Consider the following 25062-nt stretch of genomic DNA (forward strand, 5'->3'; position numbering starts at 1 on the left):
AAATATCATAAATTACAGGAAAGAGAGTATGCTAATACAGCCACAGAATGCTCTCTGTATAGGCTAACGAAGAGGGTTAATGGCAATCTTTTATCAAATTCCCAAATGAAAACTGCTTTTAAAGGATCCCCAGAGAAAGAGAAAAGAGGACAAAGGAAAATTACTTTTTCAATGAGAATGATACCTGACTGTAAGGTAAGGACCTAGAGTGATGTACAAACATACCTGCATATTTCCTTTTTCTCTGTAGTGTCTATGGCAGTTCAGCCTTTAAGCTCATTTTCATTAAAAATAAACTTTTCCCAAGTACTGACAGGCACCACCACTTATGCTATTGCATAGTGTGGCATTTTCTGAGGAGCAGCCCCCAGGCGGCGTGCCTCTAACAGTAGTATTCTTTAATGCTCACTTTTAGTAAGGCGCAGAGCTGCTTTGCCTGGTGAAAAAGGTTGTTTACTTGACCAGCACACACAGATACACACACACACACACACACAGATATACATATATATACACATATACATACACAGATACCTGTACTTCTTCCTTCAATCCAGTCATTCGTAATAAAAGGACACACAGAAATGCCCAAGAGTTTTCAGGCTGCCACTCAGCTATCTTCAATGTAAGCCAAGGATCGCAAAGGCAAGATGACACTCATTGGGTGACTTTGGTCACTAAAGAGGCAATATCGCGAAGCTCTGGTACTAAAAGACTGGCAAGCCTGCAGAAGGCTCCTGACCTGATTCAGGAGAACAAGTCTTTAGTTTGCCCCTGAGCATAAAGTCTATTACCACCTCCAATCTTATGGTGTCCCCTAATCTGAATAAGCTCTTTGGTGAAAACTCAATGTACAAACAAGTGCATTCTTCTGAAGATAATGTTGTGTGTTAAGTTATAGTCTCGAAAACAGCACATTCTGAGCTTCCCGCTGCATGAGTTGTATAAGAAGAGAGGGGAGCTTTCTGAAAACCTTCCCCAAGAATATATTTTGAGAAGCAAAACTTTTCTGAAAAGTTAAATGAAGCATATGATAAGTTTCTAAATATTTATTCCAGGCTCATATTGATATTATTCTTCAAAGGAAATATATATAAATAATACTATCAAAATAAATATAATATACAAAGAACACTTAGACAAATTAAAAAGAGATGACCTCAAAAAACAAAAAAACAAAAAAGCAAACAAAAAAAACAAAACAAAACAAAAGAGATGATCTCAAAAAATTATATTAGAGATCCTTCACAGTGACACGTGGAACTCTGATTTAGCTAAGAAAACCTTATGCCCTTAAACTTATTTAAAATTACTCTTCTGTAGTCACCCACTAAATTATTGTACCATTTTGTTGAAAATTTTTCTATGGTAATGAAGCCAGGAAGAAATTCAAGTTATCTACATATCATGGGTCTTCACATTACATAGCTAACATATTTCAGAAATAGAATATATTTTTCTATTTGTACATATTTGTTTTGTTGTTATTGTTAAATATTGTTTTTCTTTTTTTAAACAATGGGCCAGCCCTTGCTGCAACCTTCAAGATACCCCAAATCATACTCTTAAGATATGCTGAATCGCCCTCTTAAAATACCTGGAATCACTCCTAAGGCATCCAGAATCACACTCTTGACATATTCAGAATCACACAACCACATTTAATCATAAACATTTAATATAAAAAGAATTAACCTTAGTGTGTACAACTTGAGTCATTCCTAAGTGATAAAACTATTAGGAACAAAGTCTTGAAATCAACCCCCCAATAAAAACACTGATATAAAACAAATTCTACTCTCAGAAAAGTTTTTCAGCCCCAAACAAAATTTTAAAAACCATCAGAATTTGGGGCAGTCTTGCCTTGCTCTTTACCTGAGGAAATATCTTTAAGAGATTCTGGGAAAGCTACAGGGACCCATCCAAATGCCTCCTCAAGACACACCATTTAAGCTGCTACCTCCATCAACATATAAGATTTAGGGAGATAGTATGCTGAATTTACTAAATGCCTACTACATTGCAAGAAACTGTTAAAAAAAAAAAAGAAAGAAAAAGAAAAGAAAAGAAAAAAGAAAAGACAAGACAAGAAAAGAAAAAAAAGATAAAATGTGCTATGTACTAAGAAGAAAAGTCATGATGCCTGCATGGATCTTACGGTTCATTTAAGAAAAGATACACATAAATTATAGCATAGGATATTGTATGATAACCATCAATGGTATAAAGCTTGGAAAAGTTTGAAAGTCAGAGGTAACAATTCATTCTGGGGAGATCAGGGAGCCTTTAAATAAAAAGTGTCCCTAGAGCTACATTAACTAGACAAAAAGTGGTGGGTCAGGTACTCAAGATGGAAAGGCTTTCAAAAAAAAAAAGTGTGGGGGGTGGAAAAAGTAAAGTATCTGTAGAACCAAAGAGTCATGTGGCTGAAGCTTAAGGTATTCAGAGGGGAGTAGTGAAGGAAAGCCTGCTTCACTTCAAAGAAGAGAAGAAGGTGCCCCAATGTCCTGGCTTGGGAGCTTGGACTTCCTTACTTGGTGTTGAATTGCTGTCCCCGCAGTCTTTTATCAAAGGGAGTGCCACAAACAGAGGAGTGTTTTAGTCAGATTAACCTGAGGGTGGAGAATGAACGGAGAAAGCCCAGGGTTAAGGAAAACAGTTCTCAAAAGAAAATGGACAAGGTCACTATGTGCCAGGCACTGATAGTATTTCATTTAATCCCAACAGCAATTCAGTTATAAAACATTTTTATAGATAAGAAAACTGAAGTAATTCAACAGCAGTCGGTGGCCCAGAAACAAAAAACTGACTGATAGAAAATTACTCCAGTTTAGGAACCTGGAAGGCAAATATGCTGGCAGGTCAAAGGGTGGGGGAAATCTTAGGGTCCTTGTAAGTACAAATGTACTAGAAATGACTGACGCAGAATCCAAGTCAAATGTGAAGAAAAACGCAGCGACAGGAAGAGAAGTCATTAACTAGGCTTAATAAGGAGGATGGAGAACAAATCCAGCGAAGAGAAAGTGTATAAGCTAGATTCAAAAACGCTGTGGCAAAGAGGGAACCCTAAGATCTCAGTACTGAAACAGCTTCAAAGTGATAAGCTGGACAGGGGAGGTATACCATGGATGTACTCTCCCGGAGTTAAGGAAACAGAAGAAAAGTGAGCTCAGGGTAGCATGTGGAAAAGTTTAAAGTAATTATGATGGGTTACAGGATACAGGGGAAACCTGTAATTCTAATACGGAAGGTACTGAGGTTAAAAAAAAATAAATCAAAAGAACCCAGAAGGCTGATAGTGGAGAAGATGGCAATATAAACAGATGACTGGTACATTCCAGAAGAAATTTTGAGGAGTACTGATCATGAAACCATTGTTACCTGTCAGCATCAGTGAAGAACCAGGAAAAAATACTGACTTTTAAAAAAAAATTACCTTGAATTCAGGGAACTTAGAGGAATTGCCTTTACTACCCCTAGCCACATCCACTACCATTATTATTTTAAAACCAGGGTAATGGTGTGATTTCAAGGATCGAAGATGATATGATGACCACTGTCTCTAAAGTACAAGATAACTTCCTTACTCAGAAGAGGCAAACCCCACCTGCATCTGAGGAGGGAAGCCCACCAAGGTCAGTCACAGGGTTCTCAGCCTCCTAAATATGGTTCAACATGTCATCTCCAAAAGTACTTTCAATACAAAATAAATGGCGAAGTGTGACTTACTTAAATTGAATGAGAATTTAATACACAATACTATGTATTGTTTGCTAATGCTGAACTTTTCTATTTTCATGCACTTTCAATAATTCATAAAGTTGCACATGATCTTAAGAATAAATCTTAGGGCTTCCTAGGTGGTGCAGTGGTTGAGAATCCACCTGCCAATGCAGGGGACACGGGTTCGATCCCTGCTCCAGGAAAATCCCACGTACCACGGAGCAACTAAGCCCGTGTGCCACAACTATTGAGTCTGCGCTTTAGAGCCCGTGAGCCACAACTATTGAACCCATGTGCTGCAACTACTGAAGCCCACGCGCCTAGAGCCTGTGCTCCACAACAAGAGAAGCCACGGCAATGAAGAGCCCGCGCACCGCAACGAAGAGTAGACCCCGCTCACCACAACTAAAAAGAAAGCCCATGCACAGCAAAAAAAAAAAAAAAAAAAAAAAAAAAAAAAAAAGACCCAACACAGCCAATAAAATAAATAAATAAATTTTAAAAAAAAGAATAAATCTTAAGACTAAGATTATCTTAAATAAATTTCTTCTAGATAAAACCACCTTGCAAAAATGCAATATTCAATATGTTGTTTACTTATTCTTTTGTTCTACACACACATACATACGTACACATACAACACTAAGGTCAAAATAGCTTAAATTTCTAAAACAGGACTCCTGATAACAAATGAGTAGTTGAAGGTGAAAGGTGGAATGAGACCAAGTGTACAACTCATGTAACTTTCCACTTCAAAATGGAATGGAAAATTACACTTGGCTTTATTTCATTTTTCCAATTTTTATTCAGTTTTTAAAAATATCAATCTCCTAAATCACATATTCCCTTCTTGCTGGACTAAAGTTTAATTTTACATTTCTATTAAATTTATCCACATTTTTAATAAATTTATTAAATCATTCAATGACATGAAAAATCCTGCTGGTTTTACAGACAGATTTATCTGTTTTTATAAACGAGAGTATTACTTTTTTTTTCTTTTTTTTTAACAGACAATAAACTGCATATATTTAGACGCAGAGTATTACCTTTTAAATTAATAACTTCTGCAAAGTCAAATTTGGAGAAGCAGCTTAAAAGAGCAAGAATAATTTGGAAGGTAAGGGAAAGAGTTTTCTTATGGGTCCCTGGCTTACTCTGTAAGTGTAACTTAGAAAATCAATAAAACTGATGGCTGTTCCTCTGGAAAAGGCTTTAAAAAAAAAAAACCGCACACACACAACTTATTAATGACTAACAAAATGTAAAATAGTTCCAAATTTCAAGAGTCACTTCACTGGGGTTGTGGAATTCACAGATTTGATATTTAAAGCATTGTTAGAAAATTTTTAGTACCTTTTAGCATTTACTTTTTAATAGATAACTAAACTGAGCGATGACTAAAGTATCTGTCAAAGACAAAAGTCAAGAAGTCTACAAGAGAGGGTTTCAATTACAGAAGAAGAAAGGGAAGAAGTCCTGGTATTTCCTTCACTCCATCGTACCTGCCGTGAACAGTAGTAGATTTGATAATATCCCCAGGTAGAACCACCAAGAGTTCAATGTCTTTATCTATCATGTTTTCTTTCTGTTCCATGAGAAAAGCAGAGGATTCTACAGAATCATCAACTGAAGAGGCATCAAGGTATTTGGTCTCAGCTGGAGGAAGTGGTGCCTTGGCTTTGGGTTTTCTCCTAAAACAAAAACAAAACACAGAGAATAAAATATACATATTTTTTAAGTAATTTGCTAATAGGATCTCATTAAATAAAAACACAAAATGTGTATATGTATTTTTTCACACCTAGGAAAAAAATGCACTAAAATGTTAACTGTTAGCTTACTAGAGATGATGGAATTAAGTAAATTTTTTTTCTGCTTTTTAAAATCAGCATATTTGTTTTCAACAATATGCTTGCATTACTTGGCAATACAAAGAAACATGATAAAAAAAGAGATTTGATATCAGCCTTCTTTAAATCCAATTAATGTGTGTTCACTTCAGCGAAGCAAAAGTATTGCATTTTCTTTGCTGGAACAAATTATAAAAATTCTTACTGTCCTAGGATGGAAATCAGCATCTGATTTCCATACTTCCTAATAGCTCTTACCTTGGTGCCTTTCATTCTATTTTTTTCCAATCTAGTGTATTCTGCCTCTCTATCCTGATTAAACTCTACCTATGCTTCAAAATTGGGCTGAAACTACCCTCCTCCCACCCCCCTATATCAAGTGTCTCCCTATACGACACATACAACAGATTCCACAAATGTAACATTTCTTCCATTTTTTTCCCCAGGCTACCAGTTTCATCTCTTTGCCTATGTTTATAACTCCCTATAAGAAAGAAGCATGCTGTATTTTCCACTGTGCTTAGGAATGAACAGTGAATTGTGATGGGTTATTTGATAAATATTTGTTTCAATAAAAAATGTTACAAACAATTATTCTAAGAAATATCTTTCAGTGTCACTTACTAGGACACCCCCTTAACTGATTTATAACAGAAACAGTAGTAGACATTCTGCACATAGCCAAGTCAATGATTTGATGGGTTGAAAAAATGAGACACGAAAATAAACATAATGTAACTATAAGTAAAGACATATACATATTTTTTAAGTACTGCAAGTTAGAGCTTTTGAAAATGTTACTTTTTACTTTTTTTCTTTTTTTATTGAATTACAGTTAACTTACAACATTATGTTAGTGTCAGGTGTACTACCTAGTGATTTGACATTTGTATACATTATGAGATGATCGTCATGATAAGTCTGTCCCCATACAAAGTTATTACAATATTATTCACCATATTCCTTACGCTATATATTACATCCCTGTGGCTTATTTATTCATTTTATAATTGGAGGATTGTATCTTCTAATTCCCTTCGCCTATTTTGCCCACCCCTAGATTGCTTCTGGAAGAACAAGCTTCTGCTTTCTGTTCAGAAAAATATAAATTTTAATTTCTCTCTCTTCCCATTGCTAGGCAAAAATAAAAACCATGCAAGATAAAAGGGCTTCTTTGTAAGTAAATATGTAACATCCACCCTTTCAGTATTTTCAGAATTTAAGGTCTCACAAATCCAAGCACCTCTGTGCATTCAGCATCATGAAAAAACAGAAACAAGGTTCCTACATTAATCTTGTAGAATGATAGGCCTTTAATTTTTAGCAGCATAATTGCAAAGTTATATCACACTTCAGAAAATATTTCTTTTACAATAGTGACAAAAATGAATTTTTAGAATTGTGCTTCAATAAATATAACAAGTTTATAAAATCCGTATGAAGAAAAACTTTATCCAACTTCCAAATGTTTTCAATCTGCTAAAACTGACTGCTTATCCATTCAACAAACATTTATCCTGTCACAGACAAGCATGTAGCAGATTCAGCTAAGCCCTGGGGATGTAAAGACGGCGAGACCCCGTTCTCCTACCCCAAAAGGACTGACAGAGACATACGAAATTAGAATACAGTTTAATGATTGTTCTAATACAGGTATGCAGATGGTACAGCTGAAGTTCATAGGCAGAGAAACTTGCCTAGGAATCCAGAAATGTTTGACAGATGGGAAACATGAGTTGGGTTTGGGGCAAAAGACAAGAAATAATTGATATTTTTAGGCAGAGGAAAGCAAATTGAGCCATGAAAGAAAGTGGTGCTTCTCAGAATGGAAGTTTGGTAAAATTCCACAGAGAAGTCAAAAGAGAAGAGAAATCAGTGCATCAATGAAAAAGCTTTTATAAATAAGAGAATTCAGTCAGGTGGCTTGGCACAAAGTGAACTTGCCAATGTCAATAGCCTAGGTAAACGTAAGCAACACCTAGTCAAAGTAAAATGAAATAAAAAACTTTTTACAGTAGCAACAAAAATGAATTTTTAAAATTACCACAATAAATACAAGAATTTTGCAAAATCTATACGAAAAATAAATCTTACATGCCAAATATTCAGCTTGCATCTTTCCCTTCGACTCCAGATTTGTAAATCCACCGCCTACTTGACATCTGGCCTCAGATGTCTAACTGGAACCTCCAGCTTAATTTAACTTCCAATTCATCTTCCCAGCTCCTCCAAACCAAATGTTTTCCTCTCCAAGTCTTCCCATCTCAGTAAATCACAATTCTTTCGGTTGCTTGGGCCAAAAATCTCCCCTCTCACACACATACGATCCAATCCATTGACAAATTCTGCCAGCTCTATACTATAAATAGACCCAAAAACCATCAACAACTTTGATCACTAAACACCTCTGTTCAAGCTGCTAACTGGTCTTCCTGCTCCCAATCTTGTCACATTACACTCTATTCTCAACACAGCAGCTGAAGTGACCCTCTGAAAATGTTAAGTTTGATCATGCAACTTCCTTTCCCACCCTCTGATGGCTTCCGACCTCACCCAAAATAAGATCTGCAGTCTTACCTCTCCAAAATAAGATCTTCTCCCTTACCTCTATCCTCTCCAAGCTCCTCTCTCCCACATTCTCCCTAGGCTCACTGCACTCCAATCCTATGACTCTTACCTTTTCCTTGAACACACTTGGGACTATTCCTACCCAGGTCCCTCTGCAGGGTCTGTTCCTGACCTTAAGATAACACCTCTATTTCTGTCTTACTTTTGTCTGAGGGCTTATCAGCAACTAACATACTTGTTTATCAAGTCTCCTCCTATTACCGTAATTAATCCCAAGAGTATAGGTTCTTGTCTCCACTGCCTTGTGTCACACATATTTGCTAAAGTATAAAATCTCTAGAACAATGTCTGCCACATAGCAGGCACTCATATTTACTGAATGAATGAATTCAATGAATAGTTACCACAAGGATGAAGTACTGAAGCATGAAATTGGGAAGGAAAAATTTCTTACCACCAAGATACATCAGGATTAGCTGTGTTAGATTTTAGAAATCAATTGATTATGTTTTATTTCTAAGAAGATGAGTATTGAAAAGTATGCACTGGATTTATTAGCAAGGGATAACTGGGAACCTTAGGGCTTTAGAAGAATTTCATGAGGAAAGCCAGAAGCCAAGCCCAGCTACCACACAAAGAGAGGAAAAGCATCAAGAACAACCTTGCCCACAGTGGACCTGGCTTTCAAGAGGAGTGGTACCATAGAAGGTCTGATAGGCACCTCCTGCTGCTACCATCACCTCTCCATCCCCTGCTTTCATCTTTGAAGTCACCTTCCCATCTCCAGGTGTTGCTCCTCCTGGTCGCCATTTGAATATCCTCCCCATTCTCTCTGCCTTCACGCATATTATCTTTTTGAGGTCCAGACTGAATCACAATTCCTTGGGACATTTTCCCTGTCTACTGCATACTGCAATGAACTCCAACAGTTTTAATGTTCTGTATATGTGTGACTGTCTTATTTCCTAAGGTACTTTGAGTCTATGATGAAAATCCATCTTAAATTACTGAAAGTAAGCCAACTTAAAAAAAAAAAAGGCAGAACAAAGCAGTTGTTGAAAAATTATTTACGTGGAACTAAGCTATTATTTACATGGAGCCACTAAGCCCGCGCACTACAACTACTGAGCCTGTGCTCTAAAGCATGAGAACCACAACTATTGAGCCCACGTGCCACAACTACTGAAGCCCACATGCCTAGAGCCTGTGCAACCTCAACGAAGAGACGCCCCCACTCTCTGCAACTAGAGAAAGCCCGTGCGTGGGAACGAAGACTCAATGAAGCCCAAAAATAAATTAATTAATTAAATTAAATTAAATTAAAAAATAGTTACAAATATAGCCAACAAAGAAACAAAAAATAAAAGTTAAAAAAAAAAGAGACCATCTCACTGCTCCCCATTATTATAATAAAGCATGTGTCACCTTTGGCCCTAGAAATTGGAAAGTATACTGGGAATCAAACCAAGATCCTTCCACAATAAATTAGAAAGCCAACAGGGAAGATGCAATATGTAAGTAATCACACAACAAATATAAAGAAAAAGAAGTGTCATAAAACAGATGGGTAACCTTGAAAATTCAGAGCAATAAGTGCAAGCCAAAAAGCTCTGTAGGGGTGTGAAGGCAGGTATCAAGATATACTTCAAAGAGAAGAGATAAGTGACTCCGTTTTTTAGAGGAAAGTAGTATTTAGGAGGATGGTTCCCAGCTGTGATCCGTTTACATGAAATTCAGGAACGTATCCATCTAGCTAAAGTTTGCTCACTGCACCGTATGGTCTAGTGAAAGAACACCAGGCAGAGGCCTGGATTTGGCCTGAATCCTAAGTAGCTTTAGGACTTTGTTTACTTACTTGACCTTTTACTCACCAGCAAAATTTTTTAAATACCTTTCACCTACTCACATCTCTCCCAATAGTTTAAATTTTTAGTTGAGATACTTTGAAGCAGTAACAAAATTAAATACATGTCACCCAAAGCCAAAGGTAGGCTGAAAGTAATCAAAGTTTTTAACATAATCTAAGCATAGGAAATTCTGGCCGAGCAGCGGAACACATCAACATGCAATAACAACTCTAATTTACGGCTTACCAATGCTAGTTTTCATTAATATATTAAAATCGCAGTGACTACCACTGAAGTCCCTCCATCCTTTTTAAATAGGAATGATGTTGGCCAGTTTCTTACTCAAGGGATTTCCACATAAGCTCCTCTTTACCAGTGGCCTAGTTTGACTCTCAGTTTCTACTCCCCCAGCCACTACCTTCAACAGTAAGAGCAGCAAATTTTACATAAGGGTGGTGGAGAGAAGGTTATACTGAAAAGATATTTGAGATAGAAAACTTTCTGTGTCAAGGCAAAAATTCATTGATCAGGTCTTAAAAATAACAAGCCACAGTAAATTACTGCTTAAGTAAAGCATTGTTTTATTCATAAATTACCTCAATATCATATTCAATGCTCATAATGAAAATTAAGGTACAATTCCACGTTATGCAATAACATATCTTTAAAATACCCAAACTTAACTTTAACACAGAATTCACATGGTATCCTGCTACTACTACTGATTGATTTTTTTATCACTTGGTCTACAAAGCACTTCAAAATCATGTGTAATCATCACTTCATCCCTGTCAATAGTAATATCCTTAAAATAAATGAAAAGGAATAAAAGAGAAGCTCAGAAAAACAACAGAAATCTACTCAAATACCTCTACTTGGTTTGAAAGAGAAAAATCTTTCAGTTGTATATGAGATACCCTTGTATCCTTAATAAGCTACTCAAGTCCAATGGGATCTCATTTGTTTGCTATTTTTATATAGTATCCTTATAGGGTCAGAGAAATACTGTACAAAATACAGCTTTGATATTAAAGACAAAATATATGTCTTAAAACAATAGGTTTCTAAAGTATTACATTCTAATGACCAAAAAGAAATTTAACAGCCATCCTCTCTCAATACAGAGGGCTATCAAACATTAGATGCACTGTGCTAAGTGTTGACGAGGCAGTCCTTCAAAGTACAGTACCTGGTAATGTTTTGATGGTTCGTGCCTTATGCATTTCAACTATAAAGTGGAGACCAATTCTGCAAAATAATTTCTTAGTGTGTCTCTCTGGGTTTCATGAAACAAGATTATATTAAACAAAATGCTATGCCAATTGTGGGCATAAGATTGTGCTATGTGCTTGAGGAAATGCAACTAAGAACAACAAAAGGTCCCTTTTCTTGATGAGACATATCTAATCAAAGTGAATATATCAAAGTAGCTTTAAAAGATAAGCAGTGACAAAAGGCAACAAGGGGAGACCCAAGGCATTATATGATTCTTAACAGACATTTCTCTTGTCAAGGCCACCAATCATCTATGTGTGTTCAAATCTAACAGATAATTATACACCTCATCTCACATTTGAGTAAGCGCCTAAATTCCAATAAGGACACATTTCACAGCTGCCCAAGCCCTCTGCTTGGGATTCTCTTCTGTTGGCTTCTTGTGTGACAACACAACCTACTGTTTTCTTTGTTCTTTACTGCCACTCCTCAGTCTCAATGCCCTCATCTCCTTGTCTGATTTCTGAGTATTGAGGCCACCCCAGAAATCTTTGCCCCTTTCTCTTCTCTCTCTACAACCCTTACCCCCAAGTAATTTCACGAAAGTCCACGGCTTTAAATACCATCTACAAGTTGATGACTCCCAAATTCACATCTCCAACCGTGACCTGTTTTTTAAGTTTTATATGCCCAATAATCTCATGGTTTTCTCCATTTGAATGTCCGCTAGGGAATCTCACAATCAAAACTCCTGATTTCCCTCTCTACCCCCAATTCTCACCCAAGCCTCCCCCAGCATCCCCCATCCCTGTGAACAGCTCCAACTAACTACCTTGTTAATTCAAGCAGAAATTCTAGGCATATTCTGATTCCTCTCTACTCCTATCTCCTATTCCCAATCCACTATCATGGCTTATGGACTTTTAATGCTAAAATATATCCTGAATCTGTGTACTTTTCGCCAGCTCCTCTGCTACCACCCTGGCAATCAAGCCATCAGCTCTGGCTTGAACGGCTCCAAAAGCCTCCTGACCCGGTCTCTCTCCTTTCTCCTCTTGCCCCTTAAATCTATTCTTCTCTGCAGTAGTTGAGACGGATCTTTTCGCTATGTAAATTAGAGCACATCCCATCTGTGACCTTTCACTGGTCTCCCAAAACACTGAAAATAAAACCAAATTCCTGTTCTTGGTTTACAAAGCCCGAGATGAGCCAGCCTGCTGGTTCTCAAAGTGGGAGTTCAGAGCAGCAGCAGCACCTGGGACCTTGTTAGAAATGCAAACACTCGGGCCCTACCCCAGGCCTAAAGAATCTGAAACACAGAGGGTAAAGCCCTGCAATGCACCTTGGACAAAACTCTCCAACTGCTTCTGATGGGTGCTAAGGTCTAAGAAATCGCTGAGCCAGCCCCTGCCAACCTCTGAGCTCCCCTCTGATCACTCAGTTGCAGCTCCCTGTGTAACTCACACTGGCCTTCTTTCCCTTCCTACGCGTCAGAGGGGCCTGCAGAGCTGCTCCCTCTGCCCCAGAGGCTTTTAACCACAGAACTTCAAATTGCCTGTGCCTTCAGCTCAGACATCAGATCAAAGATCTTCTCCTCACACAGGTATTCTCTGACCACTCAGAAAGGGTGCCAATGCCTGTCCCCACCTATCTCAGCCCACTCTTCACCCAGTGGTGCTCAAATCTGGCCACACAATGGACTCACCTGAGACGTTTTATAAAATGCTAAGGCCTAGGTCCCATGCCCAGAAATTCTCATTTAACTGGCTATGGGGATTTTTAAAATCTCCCCAAGTGATTCGAAAGTTCAGCCAAGTTTGAGAACCACCTGACAGATAGTAGGTATTCAGTTAGAGTTAATGATTTATTATACATTCCTAAGAACTTTGTAACATCTAAAACACTGCCTGAAGGTTGCTACTTAGGTTAATCAAGTTCATGTATGTTCAGGAAGTTCTCAGAATCACTGAGTATAGCAAATCTTAAAAGTAGTCCCAAAGTTTAGTAGTAACTTTTCCAACGTTAAATCCTCATTATATTTTTGCTTCCTTTTCCCTAAGAAGGAAAATTCTTATCGAAGGAAGGAAAACAAACTTCCCCTGAGATCTTTCACTGAGTTATAATTTATACACAGAAAAATGTACAAATATAAGTGAATACACTTTCACATAGATATATACACACTCGAGGAACCACCACACACAGATGTAGAGTAGGAAAATGTATCTATAAATTAAAAATTAAATATTAAATTTCTCCTGTCTCATAAATGTTGCTGTAATTTCAGCTTATCTCAGGGCTCTCCTAAATATCTTATGTGGAAGGTTCATTTCATGCACGGTTAAGAAAGTTGAATGTCAACCAAAAGAGAGTTGAGGAAAGCCTTCAGTAGAAAAGAGCAACGGAGGAGGTAAAAAAAAGTCAGCAAAACAAATGAGCAAAGATGAAAACACATACTTGAAAGCAATGTAAACAATGAGTCACAAGACAGTCAACCACATTTATTGGGCGCCCACTGTGTGCTCAGTGCTACGGAAAGAATCTGGGTAGATAAAAGAAATACCACATGAGGTCCTCTGATACCAGTAGCTTAAAAATGAAATGAGTTCAGCCAGACAATTTCAAAGATATCTCAAATGGACCCTACAAAAGCTAACTTAACTGAACGCTTATCTAGTTCCAGGAACTGTGCAAAATGTTTCACATAGATAATCCCCTAACAAGTGCTATCCTTTAAAAAAAAAAAAAAAAATTGTACCTTATTAAATTCTTAAACATTTATAGAGATTAGCAAGTAATTTTTCTCAAAAACAAATCTAAACTCCAAACCATGATGCGGTGCTCACTTGCTGCCCCATTTGCTCTGTGCACAGGCTTCTGCTCAGTAAGTGATAAATGTCAGTACCAGCTGGGCTCAGTCATCTACTGAAAGCTTCCTTTGAACTTACGCATTTGTTGCCTCGCAGGCAACGTACATGGAAAAGTTAGTGCAGCTTATGGAAATTAGTCTGAAACAGTAAATAAAAAATGTGATTGATACTACAATATAAAAATTCAAAAATGATTAACAAAAGAAGGGGAGAGAGGACCACGTAAAATTTCTTGGGCTTCTTTTTTCTTTGCCACATGAAAATTAAGTTTGAAAAGTCTTATAAAGTTATATTTCTACTTTTTCAAAGGAGGTTAAATACTTACTAAATTTAAGACAAAAAAAATCATCCACAATTGAACTCTTTTACTTATTCTGTTCTCTGAAACAACAAAATAGTAAATGTGAAAAAAAAAGAAAAAAGAAACTTTCACCCCTAAAAGGAAATTAAAATGTTCTTAGTTCACCACCTAGATGTCCTTCAGTAGGTCAATGGACAAACAGACTATGGTATATCCAGACAATGGTATATTATCCTCTTATTTCCAATTTTTTCCACTATAAAAGAAATGAGCTATTATTAAGTCATGAAAAACCATGAAGGAGCCTTAAATTTATATTACTAAGTGCAAGAAGCCAGTCTGAAAAGGCTGCACATTGTATAATTCCAACTATATTACATTCTGGAAAAGGCAAAAATATGGAGACAATAAAAAAAGACCAGTGGTTGCCAGGAATTGTGGGGCAAGCTGAATAGGTAGAGCACAGAGGATTTTTAGAGCAGTGAAAATACTCTATATGACACTCTAAAGATGGATAAATGTCATCATGTTTTTATCGAAACCTGTAGAATGTACATCAAGAGCAATTACTAATGTAAACTATAGACTGCGGGTGATTGTGATGTGTCAGTGTGGGTTCAATGATGACCAATGTACCATTCTGGTGGGGAATATTGACAATGGGGGAGGCTACGCACGTGTGGGGGCAGGGGGCATGGTGGAAAATCTGTTATCTTCTGCTCAGTTTTGCTGTGGACCTAAAACTGCCCCAAAAACATTAATTCCTTTAAAAAAAAAAAAAAAAAAGAGTTCTTGGTTGGAATGTTTTTTCAATTTTCAAAAGCACACCAGGTAAGGAACTGAAAAACATTAAATGTGGATGTTATAATTATTCAACTATATGCACCTATGCATATTAAACCGTGGGGATGTATATATCAGCCAGGCAAGCACACTGGTAGGTTAATCAACCGTAAAATGAAAGCAAAAGCTGCTTTCAAGCAACAATTTCAATAATCTACGCTCAAATATGTACTTTGGAAAATACTAAACAGCATTTAGTCATTAGTCTCTGCTAAAGTTTTAAATCTATGTTGAGGAGTGGTATGTGCTGGCATAAACCATATTCAAAGACATAACATTCACTGCATACTGATAAAGAAAAGTCCTTGGCATGTATTTTCAAAGTTAAGTTTCCCAGCTACAAGTTTTGTCAAACACTGGCTAGCAAAACTACTCGGAAATAGTGTCTCTTGGAAATAGTGTCTTTCAGTTTAGAAATATTAAAATCTAAAGTAGCACCTTATACAGAAATTAACCTAAAGTTGACCTAAATGTAAAACACACAATTATAAAACGGTTAGACCAAAACATAGGAGAAAATCCTTGGGACGAAGACTTAGGCAAAAAGATCTCAGACATGAAACCAAAGACATACGATTTTTTAAAATATCAATAAACTGAACGTCATCAAAAAGTAAAATCTTTTGCTCTGTTAAAAAAACCCAGTTAAGAGGATAAAAAGACAAGTGGCAGACTGGGAGAAAATATTTATGTCACATAGCCAACAAAAAGGCATATCCAGACTATATAGAGAGCCCTCGAAACGCAATAGTAAGAAAACAAAGAATCCAGTCATAAAATGGGCAAAGGCTTGAACACTTTACCAAAGAGGATGTAAGAAAGAGGCACATGAAAAGATTTTCAACATTATTATCCAGGTAGGGAAATGCAAATTATAGCTATGATGAGATACCATTACACACCTAAATCAAAACTACTGATAATATCAAGTACAGACAAGAATGTAAAGAAACTAGATCTCTCATAGGTGGCTTGAACACAGTGAATGCAAAGTGGTACAGTCACTTTGGGAAACAGTTTGGCAGTGTAATATGAAGCTAAACATAGTCGTACCATATGACCCAGCAATCTATTCCCGGGTATTTACATTGAGAAAAATGAAAACGTATATCCGCCTAAAACCTGTACACCAACGTTTATTACAGCTCTCTTCATAACAAACCCAAACAGGGAACAACCCAAATGTACTCCAACAGGAGAATGAAGAAACAAACTGCAAAGCGTCCACACAGTGGAATACTACTCAGCGATAAAAAGCAAGCCTGGATACACTCAACATCTTGGATAACTTCAAGGGCATTATGCTGAGTGAAAAAGCCAGTCTCAAAAGGTTACATGCTGTATGGTTCTATTTATGTGAGTCCCAAAGTGACAAACTTATGGTCATAGAAAACAGATCACTGGCTGCCAGAGTTGGAGGTAGGGTGTAACTATTAAGAGTAACATAAGGAAGTTCCTTTGTGGTGATGCAACTGTTCTGCATTCTGATTGTGGAATGTCACACGAATCTACACATGTAATAAAAGTTCATAGATTTATAAATCAAGACAAATGTTTAAAAATAATAAAGAATGCATGAAAAAGCTGGTGAACTCTCAATAAGGTCTGTACCTGAGTGAATAGTATTGTACCAAAAATCACTTCGCTAGTTTTGATACTGTAATGTGGTTATGTACGATATTATTATTGGGGGAAGCTCTGCACTATTTTTGCAATTTCATCCAAATCAAACTATTTAAAAATAAAACACAATAAAAATATATCTAAGGTAGTGATTCTCAAAATTCAACGAGCATTTGAATCACCTATGGAACTTGTTTCTAATCAAGATCTGCTTGGGTGGCTCCACACTGCACCTGTTTAAACAGAATCTGCATATGCGGTTCAGGTGATATGCACCAGTGGTCCAGCACATTACAGTCTAAGACCCACTAGACTAAAAATAAAGGCAAAGATATTAGAAAGAAAAATGATGATCTCCGTCAATACATATTGTTCTATTTAATGGCTAATTACTAAAGAAGTCCTACCTACACAGAACCTCATTCACAGCCTGTCTCACTGAGCCAAGAGATTCTCATTTATAGACTCAATGAAAGACATACAAATGATCTATTTTATCTGCAAATACCATTATTCATAACAGAAATCTGTTATATCAATAGAGTGAAAATGCTGATGTAAAAAAAACATGCTATTAAAACAAAGGCATTTAGGGAAAACATATTCTCAATAAGAAACAAAGGCCACGTTTTAAAATGTCTATTAAAAGTCCCTACCTATGCTTCCATGTAAAATCACTATTGTTGGCAAACTACACACACATATATAAGCACTAAGGCATCTGATCTAAAAGCTTCTTTTGTTGGAAAATAAAGCATTAAAAGATCAACCTAGACATTACTTCATATACAACAAAATAAGAATTAAAACCCAAGAAGTCGGCCAAGACTTCCTTCGATTATTCCCTCACTAAGCGGTACAACTTTCAAACCCCAGCCCCACGGTTTTTGCTTTTACGTTGGCGGGGTCTTTGTGCCAACCACCTACAAGGCCCCTTTCACCCTTCCTCAGGGAGAATGATTCACAGTTTCCCACTGTCTTCCATCCCTTTTATTACCAGGAGAAATGTAGCAATATAACACAGAATACATCAAGTCTTAGAACACCTAAGGCTGCTAATTTCTGAAAGTGTTAATTTCCATCTTAAACAGTTGCTACAAGCTCTTAAATGCTAGTTTACTTGCTCTCAGCTCTGTGGAAAGTTCTTTTGGATGCAAAATCAGTCATTTTCAATTACACTCAAATAGTTCAGCTGTTTAATATAATAATTATCAATCAGGGGCTTCCCTGATGACACAGTGGTTAAGAATCCGCCTGCCAATGCAGGGCACACGGGTTCGAGCCCTGGGCCAGGATGATCCCACATGCTGCGGAGCAACAAAGGCCACGTGCCGCAACTACTGAGCCTGCAACAAGAGAAGCCACTGCAATGAGAAGCCTGTGCACCAGAACGAAGAGTAGCCCCTGCTCTCCGCAACTAGAGAAAGCCCACGCGGCAGCAGCAAAGACCCAACACAGCCAATAAATAAATAAAAATAATTAATTTTAAAAAATAATTATCAAACATAATTAGCAAAATCTAGAATATGGATAGTTGACAACTCAGTTTCTCTAACAAATTGGGAATAAAGATGGGGGCGGGGGAGGACAGATATAGAATGAGAGATTTAAGTGACATAACCACCAGAGTAATGTGTGAAACTCAATCTGATTTGGACAAAGAGACTGTTAGAGAAAGTTAAATAAAAATTGGGTATCAGATGATATGCAAAAGGAACTGTTAATTTTGTTAGGTACAATAATACCGCAGAGGTATGCTTAAAAACAAAAGTCCTTATTACTTCTTCCACTCTAATATTCCCAGTAAGTGCTTCCAGTGAGCAAACAAAGATCATCATTTTTCTTTCTAACATCTTTGCCCTCACTCTAACCCATCTCAAGCCCTAGGCAATCACGAATCAACTTTCCACCTCTATATATTTGCCTTTTGGGATATTTCATACAAATGGGATCATACAATATGTGTCCTTTGGTGTCTGGCTTCTTTCACTGACCATAAAGCTTTTGAGGTTCATCTGCATTGTAGCATGTATCTGTACTTTGTTACTTCTTATGAACCAACAGAATTCCATTGTATGAATATACAACATTTATCTATTCACCAATTGATGGACATTGGGTTGTTTCTTAATACTTTCTGGCTATTATAAATAATGCTGCTATGAACATTTACAAGCAAGTCAGTACACATCCCTTCTTGGTACATCATTCCTGTGAAGATTTCACAACAAAACTAGTATAGCCTCTTCCTAGTACTCAGTGTAATAATTTCTTCCAGTTCCCACCAGGCACAAGGAAATAGTTTAAAGCCAGGATTTCTCAAAATTATTTGAAGTCACTGGCATTTAAAATTACCGCATAATCATGAAAGCCCAATAGATATTTAAGAATTATGAGCCACATGTAGACCATAACATTCTGCTTTTCCATTAAGCCATTCTTTCAACTACAGATCAATGGGTTAGTATAAACATTAAATATACAATAACTATAAGGAATCATACAATTAAACATATTTGTTTTCAGATAAGATACAAAGTAACAATCATTGAATAGACTAACATACCTAACAAAAGAAGAGGTGGCTGGTATAATGAAAACACAGCATAACTGCATTTAACTTATATATTAGCTTCACTACCTAAACCCAGAAAAGATAAGATTCCCCTGTAAGTACTGCTTATACAACAAAATGTAGTTCAAAACTGTACTTTTAAACTCACATAGTTAAAAACTGTACTTTTAAAACTGCATAAACGTTTTTAGTATTTTTCTTATACATTTAAAAATCTCATTTGGAGAAAAAAATCTACTGAGTTTTTAAATATATAAATAGAATAGATATGAATGTTCTTACAGAAAACAGTTTGAGAATAGTGATTTAGGAAAATGATCAAAAAGGAAGGCAAATTAACAAAAACCCTATAACATTTCTAATCAGTAGGTTATTTTAAAAAGCCATCTAAAGTGGGAAATCAAAATTTCAAGTGAACCTTAAGCATTTTAACTTAAAATACACAGATAAATTAATTCATTGATCTCTGATGTGGAGTGAAATGTTTATATTTGCAACTGTATCCACCAACTGAATTTGTACCTTGACTTTCTTGTGTAAAGGCTTGCCTTCAGCTTCCAATTTTTTCCAGTCAAGTATTTCAAGACACCTGCAAGCAATTTGAATGCAAATTCCTTGATTTTAGCGTTTTATTTCATTCTTTCAGTTCTCATTCACATATACCTCAACAGTACATTTTTTTGGAGGAGTCAGGTTGCTGGCTCACCAAAGATTCTTTCTGAAGTATTTAACTTCGCTTTTATAGGACAACTCTCTTACTGAATTTAAATCATATGTCTATAATACTTAGGTTAATTACATTATTACAATAAGTAATTGTAAAAACAGGCCTTAACAGGTTAGGAAATAGTCAAAACAAATTTTTGATAAAATATAAGAAGAGGCACGTACAGGCAATCTAGAAAGTAGCTTAATGGCTTTGGGGTTCATTGTGCCAAGGACAGCCACTCAGCATGTTTTACTAAGGGAGTGGAAATCTTACTTGACCCAGTGAATGAGCTGACTCAAATTTAAGAGCTTCTACAGTATGACTAGACATAAGATTGCTGGAAAACTCTGATCTGTACATGGACAAATCTTTAAGAAACTGTGGCCCCAAACTGAACTTACTTAGTTCATCCAAATACTTGCAGTGCAAGCAAAAATCATACCAGCTATCTCTTAAATTTACCTCAATTTTATAGATAGTTAAAAAAAAAATGAGAACCCTATGGGTCAGATTACACGTCAGAAATGATACTAATTTTTCTCTCAATAGAATAATCTAAGAGTAGTAAAATATAAATACATAAGTATAACTCTCCAGAAACCATCATTTTTAACCTTTTGTAGAGATAATCCCTTTTATCCAAGGAAGAATGATGTAAAACAATTCATTTCTCTTCCCACCCCACCTTTTTATTCAAGTATAGTTGACACAATGCTTCAGGTGTACAGCAAAGTGACTCCTCAGCCACACACACACATAGACACACGTGCATACACACACACACATAAGATATATATACTTCTTCAGATTCCCCTCCACTACAGCCCACCACAAGACACTGAATATAGTTCCTGTACCACACAGCAGGTCCCTGCAGTACACTTATTTTATACAGAGCAGTGTGTATCTGTTAATCCCAAATTCCCAATTTATCACTCCCTGAGAAACAATTCATTTCTATTAACTAAATGCTTTCATGACTATTTTCAAACCCCAAGTAAAATAATTTAATAAAAGGAAGTAAAAAATCTATTAAAAATCTTATTCATGCCATCATAACCTAAAAAATCACAATGTAAATACCAAATTGTACACTCTAAATACATGCAGTTTATTGTCTGTTAACTGTATCTCAATAAAAGTTCTAAAAAAAATCACAATGAAATTGAAAACCAAATGATATTTATTGACAAAAAATACTGACAAAGACACACAGATCTCTGTGAAAGAATTGGCCTTCCTATTCCCTTAATTATCTTTGGGAATTTATTGCAAGCACAAAATGGCATATTAAGCAATGAGATCCCAGTTTACATACACTATATTTTTTTTTTGCATTTTTCAAGTTTTATTTTGTTTAACAATTTCAAACTTACTGAAGAAGAGTTGCAAGACTATCAGAAAGAGCTTTTACTATCTTCACTCAGACCCCACTCAAGTTTTGTCAGTTTCCTCAACAGTGTCCACAGTGAAAAGGATCCAGTCCTGGATCATGTGCTATACTCAGTTGTGTTTCTGTTGTCTCCTTCAGTCTGGAACAGTTCTTCAGCCTTCCCTTGACCTTCATGACCCTCATATTTTTTTTCCTTTAATATGTATTTATTTATGTGGCTGTGCCGGGTCTTCGCATGCAGGATCTACTTCCCTGACCAGGGATCGAACCCAGGCCCCCTGCATTGGGAGTGCAGTCTTAACCACTGCACCACCAGGTAAGTCCCAACTCACTCTGTTTTTAAAAATCCCTTCCAAATCACTAAGCATGAATCAAAGTCATGGCAACAGCCAAGAGTTAAGATGTGATAATACCACCGCCTTTAAGTAGAAGGGTAGGCGTAAATGTTTCCTGAGTCTATTGGTTTTAGGACTAAGACTGGAACTTCTTTAAATTTCCCTGGGGCCCTTATGCATCCCATTCTTCATTTATCTGCTTTGTTTCACTCTTTGCACCCCAGGTGTAATCATCTCCCAAAGTTCTCTTCAGGGCCCTCCCTCCCTCTCCCCTCCTGTCAGTCACAGGTCCAAACTCAAGCTTCAATCAGGTGTGGATGGGATGCTAGTTCCGTGCCTCGATCCCACCATTTTACACACTCTTCCCACCCACAGCCCACATGGAAAAGTAAAACATCTTCCCTTCCCAACTTCAAACTCCAGCCTTTTTTTTAAAAAGATTCAATTTTGTTAGTCCTCTCATATATCTTTTACTCCCATGTGAATCAGAACCCTCAACACTGTTTTGTTGAATAAAACTGGTTTTCAGCCATATAGGCACTCTCCACTCTTAATTTCTTCTATGAAATACTGCTGGTTGAAATTGCTCCAGCACATTTGTCTCATTTCTCTACTTGGTCTGGTTTAGCCCCTCGTTGCCTACAGGATAAAAATGTGTACGTGAAGAGAAACACTACTATTTTCCCCCATTCTCCTTGGCCCCCTTCCCGATTCCTCACAAGTCTTCCCTCTGGCAGGATGGACTCGCGTGGAATCCTGCCCTCGCTGCCCGTTTGAGCTCCGGCTGCTGTCTCCATTCCCACTCCAAACTTTCTCCTCTTTTATCCCCAAACCACAGAACCTAAAACTGTGTGAAAATTCTCTGCCTCCACATGGACTGCCCATTCTCAGCAATCCAGCTAGATCAATGTCCTCCTGACTATCTCAGCCCAGCTCTCCCTACCACCACCACCCAGATCTTTACAAGCCTCTACGAGAGCACTTTGTTTCACATGACACTGCAGTTTCCTAGAATGCAGGAATTCTAACGGGATTCTCTTTGAATATGCATATGAGCACCTAAGTGATAACATACTTTAAAAATGGAAAAATACGATTGATTCACAGCTGCCTTTGCCTCCAGGACCTGGTGCGGAACGGCCAGACAACCAAGTACGATGAACCCACTTTCAATGATGTGTGAGAGGCTCTCCTGGACTGCCGTCCCTCCGGCTTAGCCATGGTGTGTTTTCTTCGGAGCCTCACACCAGTGCTTCCGCAGCCATCCTGTCGTTTCAGCTGGTACACCACAGGGACACGCTCATATTCACCACGAGCTCACAAGAACTTGCGCTTATTTCTGGTGGGCCAGACTGTAAGTTGGGGAGGGACAGGGGTCTCAGGTGGCATCCTGATTATGCTGCCAGCCTTGCGATATGACCTTCCTCTGGAAGATGTCAGAGGGCCCTGTGGTCTCACTTCTTCAAGGACGCATTCTACCGCTTCCATTTCAACTTCCTCTTCCAACTCAGAGTCTTCTGAATCCTCAGGAAACACAATGGTCAAGGCAGCACTTTTCTTCAATAAATAGGCTGTATCAACATTTGAGAAGCTGCTCAGGTCTTTCAGCTTCCTGCCTTTCACAGTCTTTTTAAGCGTTGCACACCTTTCGAAGTTCTCATTATACACCTCCCCAATCTCATCATTCATGATCACTGCATCTTTATCTGCACTTAATTTCCTATTCATGACTGTTTTTTCCCATGATCCCTTTGCTTTGCGGTCTGGTGAGGTCCCCTCACCTCTGGAGGGCATTTGCTGGGGGGATTTCTCTACCTGCGCTTCCTGTCCACCCACGTCACACTGGATGCCTTCATCTACTGTGCTGAACTGGGCCAGCCAGGTAGGGAAGGAACCGTGCCCCTCACAGTTACTGTTCTCTACCTCACCTTCCCCTTCCTCTTCATCCTGGCTGCTACTCTCCAGCTGCTCTGCTCCTTTTCTCATTTCCCACTGGATGTCCTCTCCTACTTTGTACAGGGTGGAAGGAGGGGAGGAATCATGACACCCCTCCCAGAGGCTATGAGAGTCACCTCCAGAGGGCATCTGCTGGGGGTGTTCCTCCAGTCGTATGCCCTCACCTGCTTCACTCGGCGGGGGGCAGGGGACCGTGTTGGGGGATAAAAATACTCCTCATAACTACCAGGATCACCATCCTCAAATGCCGAGAGGGCCCTATGCTTGCACCAGGGTCCTCCACTGCTTTCTGATGACAGCTCAGGCTGGCCATCACAGCATGGACCCACGGCACCCTGGGTGGCCTCCTCTACTTTGTTGACGTGAGCCAAACAGGTCGGGGAGGGAATACCTCCCTCAGAGTAGCTAGTGCTCTCTACCTCGCCCTTTTCACCCACATTCTCAAGGGAGAATGTATCCGCGGGGATACTGGTCACCTTTCCTATGTCATGGCTGTTGCTTTCTGAGGGCACGTCTTGTGTTTCATTCAAGTTGTCAGCCTGTTGAGGTTCAGTGTCTGTCTGTGTGTCTTCTGTTTTCATTTCTTTCCAATAGCCAGCACAGTGTCAGAACTGTGCCATGTTATAAAACATAGGAACCACGGGTCTTCGGTTGAGAGTAGTGGGCAACAGGGACTGAGGGATGACAAAGCCAGGATATTCACTGAGGACCACAGGATATGCAAGGTCCAGACTTCCATCTGTGAAACCTGCCCCAGGAACGCAGAGTGGATTATAGGCGGGATTCTGGTAGCAGGGACCCAGGAGAGGCTGTTGGGCCATGGGGGTGCACATAAAACAAAGGTCTGCAATTACTGCCCTCACAATTTTCATTGTTTCCTGAAGAGTTCATTTCCAGGCTGCTCTAGCCGGATGTCTGCGACTGGCAGCCTCTATGGTGGCGCACACGACCTGCGCTGATCCACCCTCCGTAACCGGGAGAGTCTACCCACTATACTTTCCATGTAGCGGCAATAATGTCCAAATGGCTTGTTTTAAATGGCCACAACTCTGACTAGCGACTAGTTCAGATTAGTGAATGGAAGCTTACTGAGTCCAGGCATTTTTAGTCTCTGGTTTAGTGCTATATCCTGAAGGATCTAGAATATTTTTGGCACAAAGAAGGTACTTAATAAAATACTGTTGAACGAATAAATTCTCTCTTTCAGACAGATACACAGAGAGAGAGAGAGAGAGAGAGTGAGTCAGGTCC

General features: G+C 38.1%; 1 protein-coding gene across 11 annotated transcripts in view; it reads right to left on the reverse strand.

Annotated features, from left to right (window-relative positions):
• Nucleotides 1-25062, reverse strand: part of COBLL1 (cordon-bleu WH2 repeat protein like 1) — a 154895-nt gene that overhangs the window by 62179 nt on the left and 67654 nt on the right. For 10 of the 11 annotated variants that reach the window (XM_057744571.1, XM_057744570.1, XM_057744569.1 and 7 more), the window contains one exon: nucleotides 5229-5417. In XM_057744571.1, coding sequence (XP_057600554.1) covers nucleotides 5229-5417 — 189 coding nt within the window. Of the gene's footprint in view, nucleotides 1-2534; nucleotides 2613-5228; nucleotides 5418-25062 lie in introns of those variants that run through there. The other variant, XM_057744575.1, reaches the window with a different exon arrangement.

The sequence above is a fragment of the Hippopotamus amphibius genome, chromosome 8 (genome assembly GCF_030028045.1).
Source record: "Hippopotamus amphibius kiboko isolate mHipAmp2 chromosome 8, mHipAmp2.hap2, whole genome shotgun sequence".
Taxonomy (NCBI): Eukaryota; Metazoa; Chordata; class Mammalia; order Artiodactyla; family Hippopotamidae; genus Hippopotamus; species Hippopotamus amphibius.